Here is a 25,665-nt window from a genome sequence, read left to right on the forward strand (position 1 = left end):
TTCATTCCATGGAGGACCTGGCCTGGCAGTTCGGGCTGGACTGTTTTCATTGGGCGCACGATCAAGACTGATTTGCATATGGCTGGATCAAAACTGAAATGGCATGGTGAGCAAAAAAACGATGGATTTAGGCCCAGATCTCTGTACTGGGGTGAATGTATAACATTGTTCTGCATTCTGTCCATCAATTGTCCTCTTTAGTTTTATAAGGTTGGCATGTGTCTGCCCTTGGCCCTTTTGTGCCTGCGGCCTGTCTTGGGTCACATGACTGGGTGTAAGTGACAGTTAAACTTGTGAATTCCTCCCAGTCAGTCACACATTAGAGGGATTAAATGTGCCTTAATCAGCTATCTGCTGACAGGATGAGGGCTAGATGCTGAGCACAGCCCCAATTGCTCCTTAATAGGGAGTGATCTGCCCTCGCACAAAGGATATATCAACTCCAGCCAGCTTGGAGCCAGGACAGGGGAGTCAGGGAATTCTATTCACTTTAAACCACTGTCTAGAAGCTTCTCCCTTCTTCCAGAAGGAGGGTACCAGGGTATAAAAAGGGGCCTCAGACATCAACTTTTCAGTACACTTCTGGACCTGAGGATACCCTGCCAGGAGAGACTGTGGTGCTGTTGAAAGGACTGCACTCTGCTGGCCTGTGGCCTGCTGCTGCCTTGGTGAATTGATGCCCTCTTGCCTGGGGAAGAAGGACTGGACCTGCAACGTGTACCCAGGACCACCAGAGTGACTGCAAAGGGCCAGTTTGCTGGCCTCCTGATCTGGGCCTCAGGGAGCAGAAGGCACCCGTCACCTTGGACCCAGACCTGAAACCAACCTGAGTGAGTCCTGACCCTCCAAGTGGTGTCCCACTAGTGCTGGGCCCTTGGAAGTGGTGTTGAAGGTGACCAGATTGCCAAAACTGAAAAGTGGGGACTTAGAACATTGTTGGCTAAAATCTGCTCTGAGAACCAGGAGGAGACCAAGACCAACCTGCTCGCCGGTCGGATTGAGTTACCGGCTTCTCCCACTTTGCTCTCCTCCATAGCACCAAATCAGTTTCTGTAGTCCTTCGCCAAAGTGCTATCCACCTTTGTGGAACTGTCTTCAGTTACAGCCCTCTGCCTTGTCCCACTGGAGATGTTTCACTTTCATTACAGAGACTAAAGGCGTGATTTAATTTTTGGAGGATGGCCCATGGGTCTGCCAGGGCAACGGAGTAAATTACTCCATTTCCCTGGTGTAAGGACCGCATGCCAGATATTTAAAGACCACCAATATAATGCTCTCCTCACCATGGAAGTCTTTTGCCATGGTGGAGGTAGCATTATAATGATTTAACCTGGCAGTAAGAAACAGTATAAAATGACTACATGTCCGCCCATCTGCATTGGGCAGGCAGACATGTAGCCATGTAGAGAGTAGTCTGCGCTGTGGCTAAACTGAAGGTCCAAAATCAGACAGGTGGACCTTCATATTGCTCCCTCCACAGACACCTCCTGCAGCCTTGCCCCACATATAGCTCAGCAGAACAATGTTTCTCAAAATTCTTCTATGTCCGAAGATAAGCGCTGGCCAGGCTCAATCCACTTTGCATATCCGAACGGCTATATTTTTTGACCCGGTCACGTGCGACTAGATGTCTGCGGTTGGTGCTTTGATTTTTTTAGGTGCTAGTTTTTACTAACAACTATACAAATTCATAACTCTGGTTCTACTTGTTCGATTTTTGTCGTTTTGGTCTTAAATAAATTATTAAAATGTACTCTATTGTTTAAATTGGTATGGGATTTGTTGTGTGGTTTGTTTTCACCTTATTACTGTTTGTGTACTGCATAACTACTTTACACATTGCCTCAAGGTTAAGCTTGACTCCTTTTTTGTGCCATGCTACCAAGGGTTAAGCACAGGTAAATTTAGTCCATCTTTGTGGTTCACTATGCAAGTATTGTGGCTGTTGTTTGACCAGGGTTCACACCCCAGTCAACTGTTCGTCAATGATGAAATTCAGCTTAATTTGGTCTGTTGTCCATATTACCAACACTGACTATACACATTGTTAAAACGGCATGCCCTATTGTCTTTTAAATGTAGGATTCTTGTAATGAAATAAAGAATCTAATGTGTGCTGGTTCTGCGTCCTTTTGAGATGTAAAATACTCCTTAATGCACTGCAATGCAGGCACTCGATAGAAGGCAAAATGGTATGTTAAGCAGCCAATAGTATGTGGTGAGAGGGTAAAACTCCTATGGGTGGTGCCAAAGCTAGCGCTATGTGAGACCACTGGACCGTCAAGCCAGAACTAATAATCTGCTAAATAAATGATACATGTACCCAAATGCCCTCCCATGACATTTCTTGGTAAATTCAGAAAGCAGGCCATGTCATCTTTACCATGATGTAATATTCAACCGGTGAGTCCTATAGCAACTGCAAAATTGCCAGAATGAGTCAATCACTGATTAATTTCTTCTGCATGCCACATTCCATTGTTATTTTTTTGTGGGTTATAAGTCATCAAAAGTCACTTTTTCTCTTACCTCTACATTGACAGTAAACATCTTTGTAGACGTCTTGCTATTGGCAGGATTTACGTCTTGGTTCTGATCCACTGCCTGAATTTGGAGTGAATAGCTGCTTGATATCTCCCGGTCAAGTGGTGTCCTTCCATATAGATTCCCTGCAATCATTCATAAGCAAAATCCTTAATTGTGATCATGGAACTTAGCGCAAGCATAAGTAAACTCCATCCGTAAATAGCATCTGTTCCCATGCATGGTCTCATGAAATAGGACATGACTCTGAAATGATATTCCACTTCAGTGTTTGCAGGGCTTGACGAGATAGTGCTCTTAAAATTTCTATATTTCATGAATAGTGCTGGACAGTGAAGAGCAGAATTGTGGGAATGGGTGGCGCCCTCTAGTGTTTTCTCAAGTAATTATTTTCCTGTCACATAAGAAACACTTATGCATGACTTTGAGGGACAACTCGGTTCACTGATTAGGATTCCAGCTCCAAACTTTAATTTCAGACTCAGTCAAGAGTTTCTCGACTAGTCGCATTTGCAAGACTCCTGTACAAGTTACCTTGTTCAATACCACCTCCTCAATTGCGTATGCCCTTGGACGTCAGTTTACCACAGTGCAAGCACAAGTGACATCACGTGTCATTGACATTACGTGCCCTTTGAACGCCAATGCTAGCACGTTGACCCCTTCTACCACCCTAAGCACCTCTACAGCATCCTGCTATCATATTATGGGTTTGCGTGAGAGCAAGGAATGGAAACTACTGACAGTAAAAAAACAAGCATTGGCATAGCCAATAGGTGTTGCCAATGGGAACTTATAAGTGTTTAGCCGTACAGCACATTATACTGGGTGCTGTACCACCAGGTGCCACCAGGTAGGTAGAAGAGAAATAACACACCACTGAACAGCGGTGCATACATTTCATCTTTATATGCCTCCTGCTATCAGTAGGTAGAATAGAAATAACACACCACTGAACAGCGGTGCATACATTTCATCTTTATATGCCTCCTGCTATCAGTAGGTAGAATAGAAATAACACACCACTGAACAGCGGTGCGTACATTTCATTTTTATATGCCGTTACTTAGGCAACACTCCCTTCCAGCAAAGACAACAGACCTGGGAGTACGCTTCTATATGTTGTGCTGTCCGCAGAAGCTGCGGGACCAGAGCACAACAGACTGTCACTAAAGGAAAAGCAAACAAATGCAAAAGAAGGTTGACTGGAGAGCACAAGGCACCAATCGAGTGGATGAGCTCGCAACAATTATCATACTGGGTTATGCCTTAAATAGGAGATTGAAGCAACGGCTTTTCACATAAAAGAAAATCACTAGTAAAGGAGGGAGAAAGCAGGGGAGGATGTTTACCAGATGCAACACATATATATGACTCCTTAAGTGTTAACGCTTCAACAATCACGTGCAAGGTGAACAAAAACTATAATTATTTCGAGATTTACCATATGTTCAAATAAGACTAAATACTCTGTATACAAGCAGAACACAGGTGGTAACAACATTGGAGACGTGAGTGAGGGAACGCATTCCAAGTTTAGCTTTTACAACACAGCAAATATGAATTTATGCAGATGCATGTCTTGAAGACAATGCATGCGCGCTGCCTAGGCTTGACCTCAAAATGCAGTTTCCTGTTTGCATTTCTGATTTAATGTCAGGCTTTCGCTTTCCTCTGAACGAACAGTCACCGACCGTGTAAATTTCAGCTCATTAGGGTCCACTATCTAATGCCGTAATTTCCCCTCGCCAATAACCACAGCCCTGCTGTGCCCTGCCGTGCTGAATTGATCGGAAGACACGTGAGGCAGTATAAAAGTGTTAACAGCACCAGCAGCCATAATGGGTTGGGAAAGCAACAGCCCATTGTTATGACAGTCCTGAAGCAATCCGTCTTCTAAGTTTGAGGTCTTGAAGCTGGAGTCCCTCTTCCATGTCAGTGACCTAATACCAGTTATTTCTGTTTTGAAATGCAGTCACCAGTTTCACCGGTATACAGTGCTCTTCCTCCCAGTTTGAAATGTGTAATTTTCACTTTCAAACATTAGTGAACTTCATGTGCGATAAATGATGACAATTAGCAATCCATGTTGCCATTTTCTGCTTCTGTAGTATGCTACAGCAGGCAATCTAAAAAGGTGAGATCACAAACACAAGAGACTGTTATCTTTTTAAAATCATATGAGGTGTGCACAAGTTAGGTGCTCGGGAGTTGTCACTACATATCCAGAAGTACCCTATAAAGCACTTCTCGCATCGCCGCTTACAGTTCTAGGAAAAAGACAGTACGCTGTGTGCTTTTTAAGCCTCAATTGTAAATGCAAGATTCCTTCCTTGTACTATTGAGGTGCCCGTAGTCAGAGATTTATGTGTATAGCACTAACGGATGTGTGAGATTGAAAAGCAAACCATTTGTGTCTGGAAGAAGGGATGTGGTTCAAACATAAGCAACTGTAACTTTTGATAACCTGAAAACCCCCATGGGTAAGTCTGTCAGCATTTGTGGGCAGCCTCCAGTGCAGGATCGCAAAGAGGTTGTGGAGGCTGGGATTAACGCCTGTCCTCCCTCACGGGGACACAACCTGCCCCCGCGCCACGTTGGACACTAGTGTAATGTTGATAATCACTCAAAAATAGCGGTTTCCCTCCCGCATATTTATGTTACAGGCAGCACAAAGAAAATAGCTAAATCATAGCTAACAGATGACAAAATAAAAGGCATGCGGCCCCCGAACTTAAACATAAAGCGCCATGGGAGTCGGCTGAATATAATAATAAAGAGTGGCAGCAGTCACCCTGATTATAATAAAAAATGTAACATGCGGGCGCGTGTAGTAAAAAAGAAATGCGTGCAGCCTCCTGAAGTGCCTGCCATGGTTAAAGATGAAGTGGGGCGGCCGTGAAGGGACACTGTGCTAATAAAAGGAAGTGCATGAACATGCATGAAGACAAAACAAAAAAAAGGTTGTTTACACATGCTACTGGTTGGTAAATGCAAGGGCGGCATCTGTGAAGCGGGTGCTGTGCTGATACATAAGCCCGAGGCAGACCCCAACAAACAAAAATTGTGCGCACAAAGGAACGTATAATAAAAGAAGAGTAAGACCACATGTAACAGGGCAGTCTTCTGGGAGGGTCCGGAACACCAAAAGGCAGGTCTAATTAAGCATATTCACCCAACAAAGCAGACATTTATGAATGCCAGTAACAGGAACAAATGGAAAGGATGGGAGGTGCTTCAAGCCCACATTCTAGATACAGCATGTCTCGAAAGAGAAAGTGCATGCGCTGCCTAGGCAAGACTTGAAAAGCTTCAATAGCTCTTGGAGACCTGTTTACTTTCTCCTCTGGCCGTTCCCTTCATGAGCCTTGAAGCTAGTGTTCGGAAGTCCTAGGCGTTATGTTATGTTATGTTATGTTATGCACATTTATATTGCGCACAGCTGCCCCAGCTAAGGGGCGTCCTGGCGCATGGCAGGAAATGTGCAACAGTTACCGGAAACACAACACAGAAACAGGAAGGGCATTTAAAAAAGGAAAGTTTTCAAAGCTTTACGGAAAGCCAGAAGATCATCTAAAAGCCGCAGGTCCACTGGAAGGGAGTTCCAAAGCTCAGCCGCCCTGACCCGGAAAGAACGGCCACCAACCCGACACAGCCTGTATCGAGGGACCACGGCGAGGGCTTGACCTCCAGATCTCAAAGAGCGGGAAGGAACATACCACTAAGTTGGTCTACCTTTTGCCTATTTTATCCAACGATGTCTGTTTTTTTAATCTATTTATCAGCCATGTATCTTGGAGACCAGTAGTATTTCTTTATCCAAAGATTCACTGTGAAAATTGTACCCGTATCTTTAATTATATATCTCATCGCTGGAAATGCCCTTCAATTCATGGGCTATGAAATAATATAAGGAATGAGAAGTGTCCAAACTGTTTTTGCACCTTCTGCTGCAGTACAGCTTTGCATTTTTGTAATAAATCCAAATACATAGTATTAGAATCCCTTTTAAAACAGTGCGAATATACAGCTCTTTCTCCCTCTTTTCACAATTGTGATATTAACTCTCAAAAACATACAAATGGTATCACCACCCATGGAGTTTTAGCAATTAAACTTTCACCTCATTAATATCAGATGCTATGAATTTTACTAATAGTAGATGAAAACAATTTGAAATTGAGACACCCTAGGGCCAATACTCTTTCTATGCTATGAGCAACTGCTTACAACTAGGACGCTGCCTGCTGAACTTGCTTTAATTTTATACTATGATATTACACTCAGAACTTGTATTTTCCTGATAGCATCTCAGTTTTATTTCATTTTATAGTGTACACATAGCTCTGAATCAAACCTCTATATTTCTAACATGGCTGGCTACCTTCAATTGGATCATGGTCACACCCCTGACATCTTTGCAACAGAAAGACTTACCACTGCTGGAGTCAATGTAGAATAACTTCTGGTTGTTCCCACCCACAATGCTGTACTGGATGCTATTCAGTGGCCAGTCCTGATCAGTGGCTACGACTGTTCCTACCAGAACACCAGAAGCACTGTTTTCTAAAACAAAGAATGAGAATGGCTTCTGGAACTCAGGTGAGAATTCATTCACTGGAGAGACAGTAATCCTCACAGGCACAGTCACTGGAAAAAAAAATGCATACAGTATTTATGTCATAAACTAAGCGCCTTTTTTTATAATATAGCAGGTCCATCACAAACATGGCAGGTGTCCATCCACCCTATTATCAGTGCATTGCAAACTGTGGCACTTATAGAACAGCAGACCAAATATCTACCATCTTTTCAGAGCATCCAGTCTGCCAAACTCTAAATAAGGCACTAGGATATTACCAAATCAGACAGACAATGTAATTACATGTTTTCCTTTCTTAAACGTGTATAGGAACCTGAAGATGAGAAACATGTTCATACAAAGAAATGCTTTCTTGGTAAGCATGTGACATTGCATGATATAACTTGTTAGCAGAGTGGCAGACATTTCTGCAGCCTGAAGGTCACAGTATGTACATGGAGAGACCAAGGTCACTCAAGAGTAGGGTAACACTTTCCTACTCTAAATTGAAAGAAAAAAAATGAGGTTGACCTGAGAAGGAAATATACAATCACACTCTGTTTTCGGATCTGCATTCAAAAGGTTTTCAAAACAGACAGATTACTACTGTTTTTGTTTCAGTGTAGGGCATCCATCTGGTGGCAAGGCAAACTTTTATTTTTGGAAAAAGATGTTTGCAAGGTTATATGATCTTTCATGGGAATTTGTAAAATTGTTGTATTGATTTTATAAATATAGGCATCTCCTCGGTGTAGTATGAGTGAAAGCATGTATGGATTATGGATTATGCCTCCATTCTAGGGGCAGTTAACTATGAGCTTGTTTTATGCGGGGTCCCTGTCCTCTGTGTATTACATAGAATAGCATGTAGAGAATGAATGAACAGGGAGAGAAAATGCAGTGTCCAGACCGACCTAACACATGGTCCAGAACCAAACCCTAGATTATAAACATCTATCTCTGGAATCCCAATTTAAATGCTCCATGTCTACCAAGCAGCAAGATTAAAAATTAAGGGCTCCATTTAGATTTTGGCGGAGAGAGAACTCCTTTGCAATAGTGACGGAGTTCCCTACCCACCAACGCTATGGTCCCCCTGCCCGATTTAAAATCTGACTGACCATAGTTTGACAATAGTGGAGAGTAGTTTTTTTTATTTTTAAAAACGAGGTCCCGCCTTTGGATTAAATGTTTTAAAATGAAAACAAAATTATCTTTGATGTACGGCTCTGTCATATTAGACGGAGCTATCTGCCAAAGTTATATTATACTGACCCGAACCGCCTTAATGGCTACCAGTATTTAAAAATTTGGTGGTCAGCTCCTCCTTCAGGGCGACTCAGTAATTTCTGCATCACCCTGGCAGAGGACGTGCTGACACTAAAATATAAATGAGGCTTTAAGTCACTAATTGAACATTAGGCTACTGATCCTGAAATGGTTAGATTTGCAGGCAGGGACAGTGAGGAAAATCAGTGAGGAAAATCAGGGATGAATGGGAGAATCCATTGATCATAAATTATATATGATAGTGTGCTGTATCTATTTTTTAGGCTTCCAACTTATCTTCTAGGCTAGGGTAACCATATATAGGAAATGATAGGCTTACTATTCTAAATTCAGATCTACTTTCCTTGACAATAAGTTGATATTGTAGAGTCGATGTATGTGCTGGTCAATATTAAAACCTTGATATTATGGTACCACACCCTTTGGTCATTAAGGCATGTAAAGATAGAACGCTTTGAATATAGGTCTCTTTGTGATAGGAAGACTTCAAATCTTTATCTCCAAGTGTTTTAACCGGAGTTTCAGCCATTAGACCATAACACTTCCTGAGTCAATGGGAGTGGATGGTGAGCCTTCCAGGATCTGACCAACTTTGAAAAGTGGAGGCAACACAGGAATGGCTAGGGTGCAGGATGCAGCTGGATTTGGCACAGTTGAAGAATACTTACCAAGTAGCGTCTCCTAGTCAGGTGACGTCCCCCTGAGCACAGCTTAGAGCCTGCAAAGGGTTTAAGTTTAAAGGATCAGTATACAGTCCTATGATGAAAAGTAACACACATATACTGTATTTATTCTTATATATGATATTGTTTATTCATATCACAAGAATATTCCAATGGATATTCGTAGCATTAATCAAATATTTTGGTGAACTTTGCCCAATGCATTTCGGTCCATAACAGACCTTCGTCAGGGGACATATATGCGGTGAAACGCCGCACGTTCTGAAGTTCACCAAAGCTCGCTGAACTTGTGATATGAATAAACAATATCATATAAAAGAATGATGACAGTATAAGTGTGTCACTTTTCATCAAAGGACTGTATACTGGTCCTTCAAACTTAAACCCAATGTGGGCTCTAAGCTGTGCTCAGGGGGACGTCACCTAACTAGGAGACGCTACTTGGTAAATATTCTTCTCACACTACGGACCAGAGAGTGAAACCCCGGAGGCACGCAAAAAAAACAAAAAAACTCAAAACATACAAAGGGATAGTGCGCGTTCGACCTTTTCTCACAGTTGAAGAATACATCAAATGAGGAGTTGGTCAGGAAATTGTGAGAATACATAATAGGGGTCTTCAGGAGCTCAAAGCCAATGTGGGCCCACCAACATACCAGCCCCCAAAGAGACAGTGAGGAGAGAAGACAAGAGGATAACAAGGTGGCAAAGGTGTAGGCTACATATACAAACTGAAACCTCACCCACCTTGCAAGTCAGACAAACACGGTGCAACCTGTGAGATGCACTTTTCCAGCACCACACCAATTGACAGCAGTTGTATGGTGTAGGAGGACAGGCATTCCTCCCACATGAGGGACTGGTTGGTGTTATGCACCATCTGCCCTGACCGTGAGGGGAGAAAGAATCTCTGAACTACCACATCTCCTGACCAGTCCACAATCCTGGGTAAGAGGGTGCAAAAGGAAAACAGTGTATTTTCCAGATTGCATCCTCACAAATCCCAACATGGTGATTAGTGGTGAAATAGCACAGAATGGAACAACACAGCAGACAAAGCGCCACCTGCCTGGACTGCCCAGGAGGGCTCTGGAATGACAGACTCCTCTCTACCCCATCCTATCCTGTCCCTGTGATGACTAGATAAGGAGGCTGGAGATAGAGAGAGGCACAATCCTGATGGATGGGAGATTATGCAGCCCAATGGTAGCAAGGAGGGACAGTGCATCAGGACTATGCTGCTGAGGACTCCATGGCCACTTGTCCACCATACTATTCTTGCAGCTCTCAGGTGGGAGCACCCAATGTTAGACTGCTAGCACATGTCACTGGGCCTCACTAAGGTCGTATGAGTTAGAGACCCAGGACATCAGGTGAGGCACTTTGATGAGCGTGGGGAGGGAGGAGTGGAGAGGATCTTTTTGGGGATATGGGTTCCAGGGACAAGTAGTGTACACTCAATCAGGCACTGGAGCCGAGAGGTGGTCCAGTGGCAGTGAGATGGACCATCTGGGAGCTCAGAAGAATGTATTGATAAAATATCATAGGCAAGGGGCAAGGCAATTTTGGTCTGCTTATGTTGCATCATTGACCAGCTACAGACAGGGGATCAATAGGAGGTCTCCGGATGGCATTTGGAAGGAAAGGTCTAACATCCAAAGAAGTGTATAATGGAGAATGGGAGTGCAACGTGGTGGGTCACACTAGGAGTGTTGGCACCAGTTTGGCACCCCGTCTCTGCAGCTACTCCATGGGCCATCAACTTGCAGCAGGTGAGTGAGGCTCACTGGCGGTTGCATCAACACATGACATGACTCTCCTGGCAATGTAATGGAGTATCAGGAAGTAAAAGAGCTAGAGAGAAGAGTGAAGAGGTACCAGATAGCCCTTGGAATCACAGAATCAGGGGTGATGCTGCATGGTTTTTCCAGATGACAGTAGCAGGTGGAGACTTTCCTGGGGTAGTGGGAATGATTGGAAGTACATACAGCTACAAATGGCGATGAGGGAGAAAATGAGGGCTCACAATAGCAACAAGCATTGCTATCAGTGACAGAGTCAACCAAAACTGTGAGACACAGTTGGTGGGTTAAAGTACTACTTAAACTATTGAATGAACAGCCAATCTACGTAACAGGCAACTTATTGTTTACACTATTGACCTTTTGTGTTGTGTAGGTATTCATGAGTACACTTACCACTCCTTGGTGGGATCCCACCATCTTTAACCACAATGTCAACTGAATATTGAAACTTCATCAATGACATAGTTGTAGAATCATAGTTGAGTGAGTCATTAACCTGTGAAAGAGGAAGTCAATCATCAATAGGTTTACAGACAGAGGACGAACATGTCTTAAAGGGTTAACAGCATTAGGCTAGTACATAAAACAATCATTATTTGCTACTGCCGCACCATTTAAGACACTGGCAATGATTACAAGAATTGCACTAAGACTGCTAAGGCTTTTGGAAATAATCCTATGATGGGTATCATCCAAGAGGTTAGAGCTAGGTTTACTGTATGAGGTCTCATACCACAATATCGAATGAAATATATTGACCAGCAAAAGTATTGACGCACCTGCAAAGATATTGACTCCAGGATATCCACTCTGTTGTCAAATTGTTGTACTAATCTGGAATCTTTGAATTCATGCTTCCCTTTTTCTGATAATTGGTATGCACATACAGGAACAGTTCAGAAATGTTTAATAGATAGTTAGTCTGAATGGGGAATTTCTGTGCACATAGTACCCGACTCACAAAGGTTTTTATGCTCCTACGTGACTAAGGTTGCTGGGACCAAGCCATTTCGCGGTTAGTAAACAGCCCTCTGATATAATGCAAAACTGCTGCTAGACCACTAACCCACAGATAAATTGAATTGCATATGAATGGAAACACATTCTTAGAGAAGACTCACAAGAAGGATACTAAAAAGCAGTGGGGAGAAAGAGGATCCTTGGGGGGACTGATGTCAAACACCAATGAACGAGATACAAAATTCCTCAGCTTGACCAGCTGTTTCCTGCCCTTTAGAAAGGAACAAGGGCCCTTCCTGAGACACAATTAACTCAATCAAGATAGGCCAACAAATCATGCTTTAAGTCTCAAAGGCAGCAGGGAGATCTAAAATAATCAGCAGGGGGAGTCACTGTCAGCAGCAACATAGCATTGACATCATGTGTGCAATGAATTGTGGCCCCCAGTTCCCTGGGCCCTGGCAACACTGAGCCTCCTTCACTATTGATATCTACACCACTGACTGTTGGCATTTTAACACATTTTCCTAGACATTAAGGAAAGTGGTTTATGTACCATATATATTTACCTAGCAGTTTTTTTCTGTTTTGCAATTGCTGTAGTTAAGTTATGGTTGATTTACTATAACATTTTGTACGACCATAGCCAACTGGGGAAAGCATGTAATTGGCCTAAAATTATTTGCAACTTTTGCGTCCAAGGATTAATTTTTAAGGAGCATTGTTAGAGCAGAGTATTTTATGCCACAAGCAACAAGGTTTCAATCAAAACAGGGGTGCGATCTTACAGAAACACATTTGTATCGGATGCTCTCTCTCACTAACACTGTGAGTAAGTTTCTAGCCAAGCTTTTGCACAATAGGGTTCAGGACCTGCTGTAGGTTTTGGTCGATCTGGACCAATGCGAGTTTATCCAGAGTCAGAATACGCCTTTTCATATGCGCCGGCTGTTTCATGTTATGGATAAAGTGCCTCCGGGCAAGACACCATTGGTCATACTATCTACTGATACTGAAAAGGCGTTTGATATGTTACTCTGGCCGTATCAGTTTGTAGTGCTTGGAAAAATGGGGTGGGGTGCCACCATATTAAAGTGGATAAGGCTGCTGTATACTGAACCTCTGGCTAGAGTGCAGAAGGGATATACAGTGTCCACCCAATGGCCCATCCAGCACAGTAGGTGCCAGATGTGCCCTTTGTCCCGGATCACTGACATAACCTCGACAGACCGAATATCGAGTGGACAAAATATCGATGACAAATTATCGACAACAAAATTATCGATTGCCTATACTTAAACAACAAACCACAAAAATATCGAAACCACAATATCGACTAAAAAAAACAACGACTACAACAATATCGACTAACAACAATATCAACTTCTAAAACATCGATAATCACATATTTAAATGAAAAACTGTCAAAATATCGAATACAAAAATATAGATAGCAAATTGATCGATTTTTTAAAATATCGACATTACTATTTCCTTGAATAAATCACTTTATTATTTTAAATTGAGTCATACTAATCATAATTATTCAAATATTGTTTATATAAATTTACAAAATATATTATATATTTTCCTAACATTTATAACACACAATAAATACAAACATACATTTTATAATACATAAACAATGTTTTGAACGACTAAACATTTCTTACTGCAAATTATATATATTTCTCCACTTTACAAAAATAAAAATAACATTACCTATACTAAATAAGGCCTTACACATTACAAAAACGTTAATTGGCGTTACCCATATAAGGAAAGCAATTTGCATAACAGATAAAAAAATTCAAATCCACAAATAAAAACAGACTATCAATTTAAACAAACAATCCTATTTCTGAAACAATTAGACTAATACTATATAAACAAGATTACAACAAACTAAAAATGCAGGCTACATCTCCTAACTAAAGGAAGACGAAACTCTGCAGGATTTCTGAAAGAAAACTGATTGACTGCAACATAAAGACAGCTACACCTATCTAAAGTAAGTACTACTACATTATTAGCCATCCAAAATGTAACTCTCAAACCTCACACCTATGTTTAAAAGCCAAATACCTAAAATATGTTTGTTTTTTTACTACTTATCCTACAGACAAAAAGAAAATACAGAAGACCTACACAACACCTGGACATCAAAAGTTTAATATAAATAAGTAAGTATATAATTGAAATGTAAATTAGACATTTAATAGATAGGTAACTAAATAGAAAGTAGCTAAAACACCTCTATCACAATATCATAAATAGTAATAAAATATTTGTACACATTTTCTCTACTTCCACAGGTACAAAAAGATATACACAGAAAATAACAGTTTAAAGAACATCAACACCTGAAAAGAACTACTTGAATTCATCAAAAGAATTACAGGTAAATTAAAAATGTATTAAACTGTATTATTAGAATACAACATTATTTTTTCTAAAATTGTAATGACATTCTCTTTTAATTACCTCCTAGAAATACAATACTATCATGACTGAAGGAGCTAAATTCATTTATTCACAAAAAGGGAAAATGCTTCTTTGTTACATGGGATATGTCTACACTCAAGAGAAACAAAAAGATTTGAAAGTGTTTTGGAAGTGTACGAAATATTATGCCAACAAATGTTATGGTAGAGCTATAACTCAGGAAACTACTGTTACTTATACTAAAGAACATAATCACCCACCCAATGTAACAGAAATAGAGATTAGACAAATGCTAGATTCCCTTAAAGAAGCTAGTACTAGAACAGATCAACCAACAACTGCTATTCTGAAACACCATTTAAGTGTACTTCCCCAACATGCTTCTAGCCAATTACCATCTATCGAATCCCTTAAAAGAACTGTAGCTAGACAAAAAAGAGCAACATGCACTACTCCTCCCACACCAAAAACTTTTGAAGACGTGCAAATTCCCCCTGAACTCTCTGTAACTCACAATAAAGATAATTTTACACTCTATGACAACAAATCTAAAGATAAAAGAATTATAGTGTTTGCCACAGCAAACAACATGACTAAACTTACCCAAAGCCAAACTTGGATGATGGACGGTACTTTTTCTGTATGCCCCAAACCTTTTTATGAATTATACACCATCCATGGTCATTTCCAAAATGCAAATATTCCATTCCTTTATGCCCTTCTACCAAACAAACAGCAAGCTACCTATCAAGAAATACTAACTGAAGTCATTCAACATACTAACAACTATTTTCCACAAAAATTATCATTGACTTTGAAAAAGCAATGATAAACAGCATCCTTAAAACATACCCACACACAGCAATACAAGGTTGTTATTACCATTTTAATCAATGTATCTGGCGACATCTACAAAAATCAACCTTGAGTATCCAATACGCCACTGATAGCACATTTGCTTATCAAATAAAAAAACTCATCGCCCTAGCCTATGTTCCACTAACAGATGTAACTGAGCACTATAACTTATTAATAGACAGCCCCTACTATAAAAGAAATGAAGAAAGACTAAGCCCTATGCTTGACTACTTCGAAGACACATGGGTAGGAAGGCTACACAGATCAGGCCATAGAAGACAACCCAAATACGAAATAGCTTGGTGGAATGTCTACCTTAGCACACTAAATAAGGAAGCTAAAACAAACAATGCAGTTGAAGGATGGCACAATGCCTTCCAAGCAACTACAGGCCGAGGAACGCCTACCCTTCACAAATTAATACAATCCTTACAAAAAGAACAGAGTTACCAGGAGCTCCGAATGGAGCAATCAGTAACTTTGATCGGGCCTAAACTCACCAAAGAAAGTAAAAAAAATGTATAACACACTCCAAAGTCAAGTTACCCTCTATCCAACTAGCAAAGGACTAGAATATCTATCAATGATTGCCAAAACTATTCTTTAAAACATTACATAACTATACACATTAAATTAAGCATTTTTTTTCTAAAATCCTTGATTTTAACATGTAACAATTTGCAATTAAATTATCAAATACATAATATTAACATATATAAAATGTATTTAGATAATGTATTTACAAAATGTTACATACAACGTAATTAAAGCAAAATTTAAAACAGTTTACCCACCCATAAAATTATTAGAAAATACTTACATTTCTGTTGCAGCTTCAAACGTAATCCAATTCCAAACAATCCATACGACACCATTGCAAAAACGCATACAATCCATGGAAGCCCAAACAAAAATGCTAAAATACAAGCAAATCCATAGCGACTCCTTTCCAATGTAATAGACACGAGATACGATAGAAAACCCGAAAAAAATAATGTTGAAAAAAAAACGCTCCAGGATAACTTGAAATCCCTAAAAATTGTGTTCAAAAATACGAGTATATAATACTCGTCACACAACTCTGATCGAAAAAGAAGGACCTCCTCAAAAACAGTAAAACGCGACGATAACCTGGAAAAAATAAAATACATACCCACCCACACAAAAACACCCATACATATATAAATACACATATTTGTACACCAAACATATTATCTTAGTAACATTTAAACATATTACCTCACCTCACACACCTACAACAAAAACGCGGTAAAAATCAAATATCGTACACTCTACCTAACACCGAACACACAATCTTCTCTTAATAATCCTATCTACATAAACCTAAACACACCACACATACACTAACAATAACTTCATTAACTTGGAAAATACAATTAAAACAAACTTACCCTCTCTAACGCGAAGCAGCATCCAACCGCGATCTGTTGAAGCACCAAATAAGCCTTTGTAACATTACGCGGTTAAAAAGTAGTCCCTGTATACAGCAAAATCCTCTTTAATTTCTATATTCCAACACTTAAAAAAATACACTGAGTATTATATTGAGTGTAAATTATTATTTAATTAGTAGAAAATTATTTCTTAAATATACATTCCTTTCAAATAATTATTCAACTGTTATATGATACTTGAAATAATATTTGATGATTTATATATACATTTTGAAAATAATCTATATGTAAAAAAAATTGCATCTATAACTTTGTTACAAATAATTTGTTTATAAAAATAGCAAATATTAGTTGAAACATTATGTATGTATATAAAAATGTATTTTTGTGTTTATCTATGTAAAAATTAATATTATAAATATTTTCAATATTCATAATATTAATTTGAAAAATATATTATTTCTTTGTAAAAAAACAAAAATGTAACTGTTATAAAAGAAATGTACATATTTATCTATGACAATATATTCAATGTGTATGTGAATAAAATAATTGTTATTAAATGAAAAGTACATATTACCAATTTGTTTCTTTACCTATTTAAATTACAATATATGTTAATAAACATAAAATAATGTTAATATCATTTATGTGTGAAAAACATATATGTGCACTTCATATATTTTTTGGGATAATAAAAACTGTTTAGTTAAAAATTTCAATTGAAATAAAAAATAAATCTCTACTTACAATTTATTTATTAAATGTTAATAAACTGTTTTTCAGTTATTGCATTTAACCCTGTGTATGTTTCCTTCTTTATTATTGTATATAAATATAAATTGCATATGAAATATTCTATATAAAAATGCATTTTAAAATTTAATCTTTGTAAAAGTGTATTAATCTTTTAAGTACTACAATAACAATAATTATAATTAAAACAGAATTTTTCTATGTACTGTAAAAACTTTATTATAGTATCCTACCAATAATAATTTTTTATATAAAAAAAGTTTTCTTATTTCCACTGCACCAATTATAAACTTACAAAACCATACTACACATTAAAACCATACAAATTACAATTCCCATTTCACCAATTGTAAAGTCATGGAAGTTGCTGGACACTGAACCCATACTAATTACTAATTCCACTCCAATGGGTGCAACAGTAGGGAAAGTCAATACTTCATATATTAATAAATAAATAACAAAATATTATCAATATAATTTTGTTAACAAATGATTAACTATTTAATTTAACATAATAATTAATATATCCAAATTACAAAATAACTATCGTTATTTCTATTACTTACCTATTAATACTAATTTACAACTAATTACCAATAATTATTTTGATAATAAAAATTTAAATGTAAATTTTTTTCTATTAAATACAATAAAATAAAAGATGTATGACGTTTGAACACATACTTTTACAACGCATACCTTTACAACAAATTATTTACAACGCAAATAGCATTACAGCGCATTTATTTACAACGAATGTTTTTACAAAGCAAATACCTTTACAACGCATAGCATTACAACATAAGTATTTATAATTATATAATATATTATTTAATGTAAATTAATAGAAAATAATTTAATAAAATGAAATAAAATTTAATTAATTTAATGAAAATTTAAATTGACCTTATTTTTACCCTTTACCCCTCTACCCTAAAACCCCAAACTGACCCTGAACCCTAAAAACACCCCTTTACCCACAAACTGAAAACTGACCCTGAACCCAAAAAATACCCCTTTACCCACAAAATGAAAACTGACCCTGAACTCTAAAAATACCCCTTTACCCAAAAACTAAAAACTGACCCAGAACCCTAAAAATACCCCTTTACCCACAAAATGAAAACTGTCCCTGAACCTTAAAAATACCCCTTTATCAAGAAACTGAAAACTGACCCTCAACCCTAAAAATACCCCTTTACCCACAAACTGAAAACTGACCCTGAACCCTAAAAATACCCCTTTACCCACAAAATGAAAACTGACCCTGAACTCTAAAAATACCCCTTTACCCAAAAACTAAAAACTTATCCATAACCCTAAAAATACCCCTTTACCCACAAACTGAAAACTGACCCAGAACCCTAAAAATACCCCTTTAGCAAGAAACTGAAAACTGACCCTCAACCCTAAAAATACCCCTTTACCCACAAACTGAAAACTGACCCTGAACCCTAAAAATACCCCTTTAGCAAGAAACTGAAAACTGACCCTCAACCCAAAAAATACCCCTTTACCCACAAACTGAAAACTGACCTTGAACAATAAAAATACCCCTTTACCCAAAAACTGAAAACTGACCCTGAACCCAAAAAATACCCCTTTACCCACAAACTGAAAAATGACCCTGAACCCTATAAATACCCCTTTACCCACAAACTAAAAACTGACCATGAACCCTAAAAATACCCCTTTAGCGAAAAACTTAAAACTGACCCTCACCCCTTAAAATACCCCTTTACCCACAAACTGAAAACTGACCCTGAACCCTAAAAATACCCCTTTACCCACAAACTGAAAACTGACCCTGAACCCTAAAAATACCCCTTTAGCCAACAATCCAAAGCTATAAGATTTTAAATATAATTATATACCTACCAACACTTACGTTGTAATGGTATGCGTAGTAAAAATACCTGCAAACTAAAAACATTTGATCTAAATACATGCGTTGCTATGGTTTTAGCGTTGTAAAAGTTTAATTGTAAAGGTATTGAATTTTAAACGTTGTGTGCTAAACTTTGTATACCTTAAGTAAATATTATTTTTTCCTTATTTATTATTATATTACTTCCCACTCTATTCCCGTATAAACAGACAACCCACTACAGAAAAGTAAATAATTAATGTAACATAATTAGCTAATAATCAATTAGATAAAATAATGTACCAATTATATTTTAATTAATGAACAATAATTTTTAAATTAACATTAAATTAAATATTACTACCAATTAATAATTTTACATATTTAATTGATTATATTTAAATTACTTCCCACCCTATTCCCCTATAAACTCACAACCCCCTACATCACATACATTATTTAAAATAACATAATTAGCAATTACTCAATACAATTATATTAATTACCAATGTAAATTTATATAATTTCAATACATTATTTGATTGACAATAATTAAATTATTACTACCAATTAATAATTTAAGCTTTTGTAAATAATTATAATAAAAATACTTCCCACCCTATTCCCCTTTAAACCCACAACCCACTACATGACATAAAATTTATAAATTCACATAATTAGCTATTAATAAATTAAATTATTTACCAATTAAATTTTATATGATTTAAATATATGATTTAAGTAACAATTATTTTAATTTAACTACCAATTAAGGAAATTACATATTTAATTATTTAAAATTTAATTACTTCCCACCCTATTCCCCTATAAACCCACAACCCGCTACATGACATAAAATATTTACTTTTTCATTATTAGCAATTATTCAATTAAATTAAATTAATTACCAATTAAATTATATATAATTAACACATTTTAAATAATTTACAATTAATTTAATATTAATACCAATTAATTAATTTACATATTTAATTATTTATAATTAATTTACTTCCCACCCTATTCCCCTATAAACCCACAACCCGCTACATAACATACATTTTTTGAATGAGCATAATGAGCAATTAATGTATTTAATTTAATTAATTACCAATTAAATATTATATTTTTAAAAAAAAATTAATTAACAATTAATTAAATATTAATACCAATTAATAAATTTACATATTTAATTAATTATATTTAAAATACTTCCCACCCTATTCCCCTAAAAACCCACTACCCGCTCCTAGAAATTATTATAGTATTTGAATTATTTATTAAAATTATTAATTATTTTTTTAATTATTTCTATATAAATAAATAAATAAATAACATATATTTTAACAATAAATGTATTTATAAAACATAAAAACAGTGTACATTTAACTATTAGATATTATTTATATCCATATTATTTGTCGATATCATGACAGTCGATATCATGACTGTCGATAACACAACTTTCGATATTTTTTAACTACTAAAAATGTCGATATTTTTTACTAACGATATTACATATTAGATATTTTATCTATCGATATTTTTTAACATACATAACAATCGATAAAAAAAACTTCGATATTACTTACCTCGATATTAATGCCATTTCGATATTCTGGAGTCGATATTATGTCTATTCGAAATAAAAAAACTCGATATTTAGACTGCACACCCTTTGTCCCTACTGTTGTTTGCCTTGGCTATTTATCTACTGGTGAGAGGGGTATCAAATTGCACACGGTGCCACTTTATATTTCTATATGCGGATAATGCCCTTTTGTACCTAGGAGACCCGGCTTGCCCTACCTGATGTGATAGCATTGTTGACTGAATGTGGGACTATTTCATGGCACCAGGTCAGTTGGAACAAGTATTGCCTTGTCCCACTGACACCAGCAGTCCAGCCTGTATGTCTGGTAGCAGAAAATTCACATGTGGTCTGGGAGGCTGACACATTTCACTAACTGGAAGTCCAAATATATTTCAGAATACTGTGTGCTTAATCTCTGGAAATGTGGGTCGCATACTGGCGAAGGCAAGGCAATCAATGACCATCTAATGTGGCCTTCCTCTTTCCCCAATGGGTCACATCGCAGTAGCAAAGATGCTACTCCTGTCCCACCTGCTGTATTTTTTTCAGCTAAGCTGATATTGCTACCTACGAAGCTCTTTGCTGGGCTTCACATCCTTCTGGTTTAATTGGTATGGGGTAAGGGGAGAAGAAGAGTGGCTCTACGAAAAATTATGAGACCACTAGACAGGTGAGGATTGGGGGCTCCGAATTATGAGGCCAACTATCTGGCTGCTCAGTTCAATGGCCTATGAGATGGTTATCAGAGGCGTTTGACAGTGAATATGCAGAGCTACATGCATCGCTTCACCCATTGAAAATGTTAGAGGCGAGCTTCAGGAGTACCTTCCTTCCTGTTGGGTGACTGTAAACTTGAGGGTAGCCAGGCATTGCTGGCATTGCGTCTTGAACAGCAGCTGGTGTCAGGGCAGAGTGGCGGAGGGGAGGACGAATATACATAAAAAGATAAAGAAAGAAATTACCTGTCGCTCGCCTCATCGCCTCTCTTCTGCTCCAGACTGCAGCACAGGCTCCCAGACTCCCCCACGGCCAATCCTGATGCTGCTCTCGTACACGAGACTGGGAGCTTGTGCCTGCTGTCTTCAACCCAGCAATGCAGCTTTGGTTGTAGACAGCTCAGTGCGCATGTCGGTTTGGCCGTCCTTAAACAGCCGGCGAAACCGACATGGACACTTATAGCAGTGCCTGTCACTCCCCCTCCGTGACTGCCCCCCACGAAGGTTCCTTCCGCAAGACTCGGCACTTAGAAATTGAAAAAGAAAACGATAATAAACCTGTTTTATTATTGTTTATTTTTCAACTTTTGAGACTGCGGCAGGGAGTGTGATGCTCCCCCTCCATAGCTCAGGAGTTGCTGCTGATCCTGAAGCATTTGTTTTCACTGTTCAACACCCCGCTCGGCTGACTGCTAGCTGCCGCGGGCGAGTGTTGATCATATTTCCTGACGCCATCCCTGACGCCTAGTGGACACGCCCACTCGCGCAGGCCACGCCCCCTTTCGCCTACAAAAGCGCGCGCTGAATGAGAGCGCTGCACTTCTCAGATACCCCTCCTGAGGCGAAAAGCCGGGAGCCAGTTACTCGTTTTTAAAATTGATTGTCACAATTTCTATGTGGTTTTAACCTCACTTACCCCGCTGGGCACTCTTTGTTTTCACTGTTCAACACCCCGCTCGGCTGACTGCTAGCTGCCGCGGGCGAGTGTTGATCATATTTCCTGACGCCATCCCTGACGCCTAGTGGACACGCCCACTCGTGCAGGCCACACCCCCTGCCCCCTCCTAACTTTCACTCCATAAATCATGCCCATTCACCGGACACGCAGCGGACGAGCGCAGCGGGCGCGACGATTGCGCGCCGAAGGCGCGCTTAAGGCAAGCTCGTCTGCGCTCGTCCGCGCCCGGCCGGGTCCAGGGTCCATGTCCCCCGGCTCTTCTGGAAGTGACAGACATGTATACAGTTCCAGCTTCCTACATGGGCTGCGTCCGCCGACCTCACTTAGCTGCGGCGTCCCCACACACCCTATGGAGATCACGCGTTGCTGTGCATACTGTAAGTCTCAGTTGAGTATCGAAACCACTACTATCAAGCCAGAAGTAAAGGAATACTCCATGTTTCTGCTTAATTGCAGGTCTCTAGTAAAACACTGTTTCGAAATATCTTTGATACTAGATGAATACTCACCGGACGCAATCTTTTTGACCGAAACGTGGTTACATCAAGATTCTCAACCAGACCTAGCTCAGGCTATCATTCCAGGTTATCAGATAGTGCGGGCTGATCGACCAATGGGCAGAGGTGGCGGCCTGGCGATCATCTATAAAGAGAGCTATGTCTGTCGCTACCTAGTGGAAGAGATTGAGGACTGCGAAAATCTCTCTTTTGCAGTCGAGTTTTCCCCTAATACCAGCTTCACTGGGATTCTCATCTACCGTCCCCCTGGAGCCATGGGACAATTTAACACCTCTCTGCTTTCTGTGGCCTCCCAACTGGTCGTCTCTCCCTCCAACTTTACCATACTGGGAGATCTCAACATCCATTTTGACGACCGGTTGGATTCCACGGCTTTAGAGATGTCGTCAAGCCTGGCTGCCATCCAATTGGAGCAATTAGTCCCCTCTGCTACACACGAAAAGGGGCATTTGCTCGATCCCATCTTTAGCAACAACGATCAGCTTAAGGTGGGCACTATCAGTAGCCTTCCTTGGTCGGACCATTTCCTAATATCATTTTCCTGGACTTTGGCTAAACCCCCCCCATCCTCCTTTATAACCCGAAAAATTCGAAATTGGTCCAAACTTCCGATTGACAACTGGATGAAGGCTCTTGGTACTATTAGGCCCACACTTTCTCACGATCCAGCGGCTAACAACATTAAATATGACGAATGGATAACCTCCTCTCTTGACTCGGTTCTCCCTCTACGCCCATCTAAGTCAAAAAGGCAAAACAAATCAGCCCCGTGGTATACAGAAGAACTCAGAACTCTAAAGCGTCTATGTAAGAGACAGGAGAGGAAATGGCGTATGACCTACAACCCTGCTGAAAAATTCAGCTACAGGGAAACGATCAGGAATTATAAACTGGCCATAAAAATCTCTCAAACAGCCTACTACAATGATAAAATAACAGCGGCTAAGTCGAAGCCGAAAGAGATTTATCGTATTGTAAATTCCCTTATAAAACCCGCCTTGTCCCCCATAGACAACAGTAGTTCAACTTCCAAATGTGACGAGTTGGGAGACTACTTCTTTCAGAAAGTGAATAAAATCTACCATTCCTTTTTGAACCCCCCTGCTGACCTACCCTCCCGACACCCGGACTCAGCTCGGGATAGCGACAACAGGTTGGAGTCCCTTCCCTTGCTGAAACTAGAAACGTTGGAAAGCCTCGCTCAACTAATAAAAACCGGCTCTCCGTGTGACCCTGCTCCTCCGGGTTCACTGGGGCTGGCCAGCAAAATCATTCTCCCCACTCTTCTGGAACTACTGAACTCGTCCATATTAAGTGGGACAGTACCAGCGACCTGGAAACACGCTATGGTGCGGGCCCTTCTAAAAAAACCCTCCCTTGACCCAGCTAACCCAGGCAACTACCGCCCGATCTCCCTGCTCCCGTGGACAGCAAAGATCCTGGAGAAGCACGTCAATACCGTTCTGACGACGTTTCTCGAAGGAAACCATCTCCTCGATGCTTCTCAGACGTGCTTTCGCCCAAAACACGGGACGGAGACCGCCCTACTGGCCGTAACTGAGGAGGCGAGACGGATCTTGGATCGAGGGGGGTCAGTGGCAGTGATCCTCCTCGATCTAAGCGCCGCATTTGATACGGTACATCATAAAATTCTGCTGAACCGTCTCGCCGACCTAGGAGTGGCCGGAGAGGCCCTGATCTGGTTCGAATCTTTTCTTTCGGACAGGACCTTCCAGGTCTTCGACGGCACCTCCGTATCATCTAGCAGGCCTCTGGGGTGTGGAGTTCCGCAGGGCTCATCCTTGAGCCCCACGCTCTTCAACGCATATATGAGACCGCTGGCTGGGATTGTTCGTCCGCATGGTGTTAACATCATCTCCTATGCGGACGACACCCAGCTGGTGGTTTCCCTTGCGCCGAAGAGCGGCCTTCTCTCGCCACCCAATCTAGCGGCATGCCTGGAGGATGTAAAAAGCTGGATGATGAGCTCATGTCTGAAACTTAACAACGACAAAACTGAGCTCATGCTCCTGGGCCCGGCGGCCCCCTCCGCGTTAGAGCTGATATGGCCCACAAGCATGGGTGCTGCCCCACCCCCGAGAGATACCATCAAAAGTCTGGGAGTATGGCTCGATAAATCGCTGAGCCTTAACACACAGGCCACCAAGGTGTCGGCCACTTGTTTTGGCCTCCTTAGGGTAACAAAAAAAATTCTCCCCCTCCTTCCACCCGAGGCCAGACAAATAATTATACAGGGCCTTGTCCAATCCCGTCTGGATTTTAATAATGCGTTATATCTTGGAGCACCAGACTATACGCTACAAAAACTTCAGCGTACCCAAAATTGTGCAGCCCGTGTGCTATTGGGAATCCCTCGGAGGACCTCTATAAAAAATGGCCTAAGAACTCTACACTGGCTACCGGTCAGGGATAGAGTGAAGTTTAAGGCTCTATGCATCGCCCACCAGACTTTCTGGAAAATGGGTCCAGAAATCAACCGTGCCCTGATCTCCCCTTATGTGCCCAACAAAGCACTCCGTTCCTCTACTGCCTCACTAGCCAAAATCCCCAGAATCTTTAGAGCCAGAGCAGGAGGACGCTCATTCTCGTATAATGTTTCCAAACTTTGGAACACCCTCCCTCTACAGATGCGGGAAAACCCCAATTTAACCAG

General features: G+C 39.8%; 1 protein-coding gene across 5 annotated transcripts in view; it reads right to left on the reverse strand.

Moving 5' to 3' along the window:
• The window catches only part of LOC144782081 (cadherin-related family member 4-like), a 359,291-nt gene that overhangs the window by 79,902 nt on the left and 253,724 nt on the right, over positions 1-25,665 (reverse strand). For all 5 annotated transcript variants that reach the window (XR_013601103.1, XM_078661234.1, XM_078661232.1 and 2 more), the window contains exons 11-13: positions 11,298-11,400; positions 6,982-7,194; positions 2,530-2,669 (exon numbers count right to left, since the gene is read on the reverse strand). Coding sequence is in view for 4 of the 5 variants with exons in the window: in XM_078661234.1 (XP_078517360.1) it covers positions 2,530-2,669; positions 6,982-7,194; positions 11,298-11,400 (456 nt within the window). In the remaining variant the exon portion in view is untranslated. The remainder of the gene's footprint in view (positions 1-2,529; positions 2,670-6,981; positions 7,195-11,297; positions 11,401-25,665) is intronic.

The sequence above is a fragment of the Lissotriton helveticus genome, chromosome 9 (genome assembly GCF_964261635.1).
Source record: "Lissotriton helveticus chromosome 9, aLisHel1.1, whole genome shotgun sequence".
Classification (NCBI taxonomy): Eukaryota; Metazoa; Chordata; class Amphibia; order Caudata; family Salamandridae; genus Lissotriton; species Lissotriton helveticus.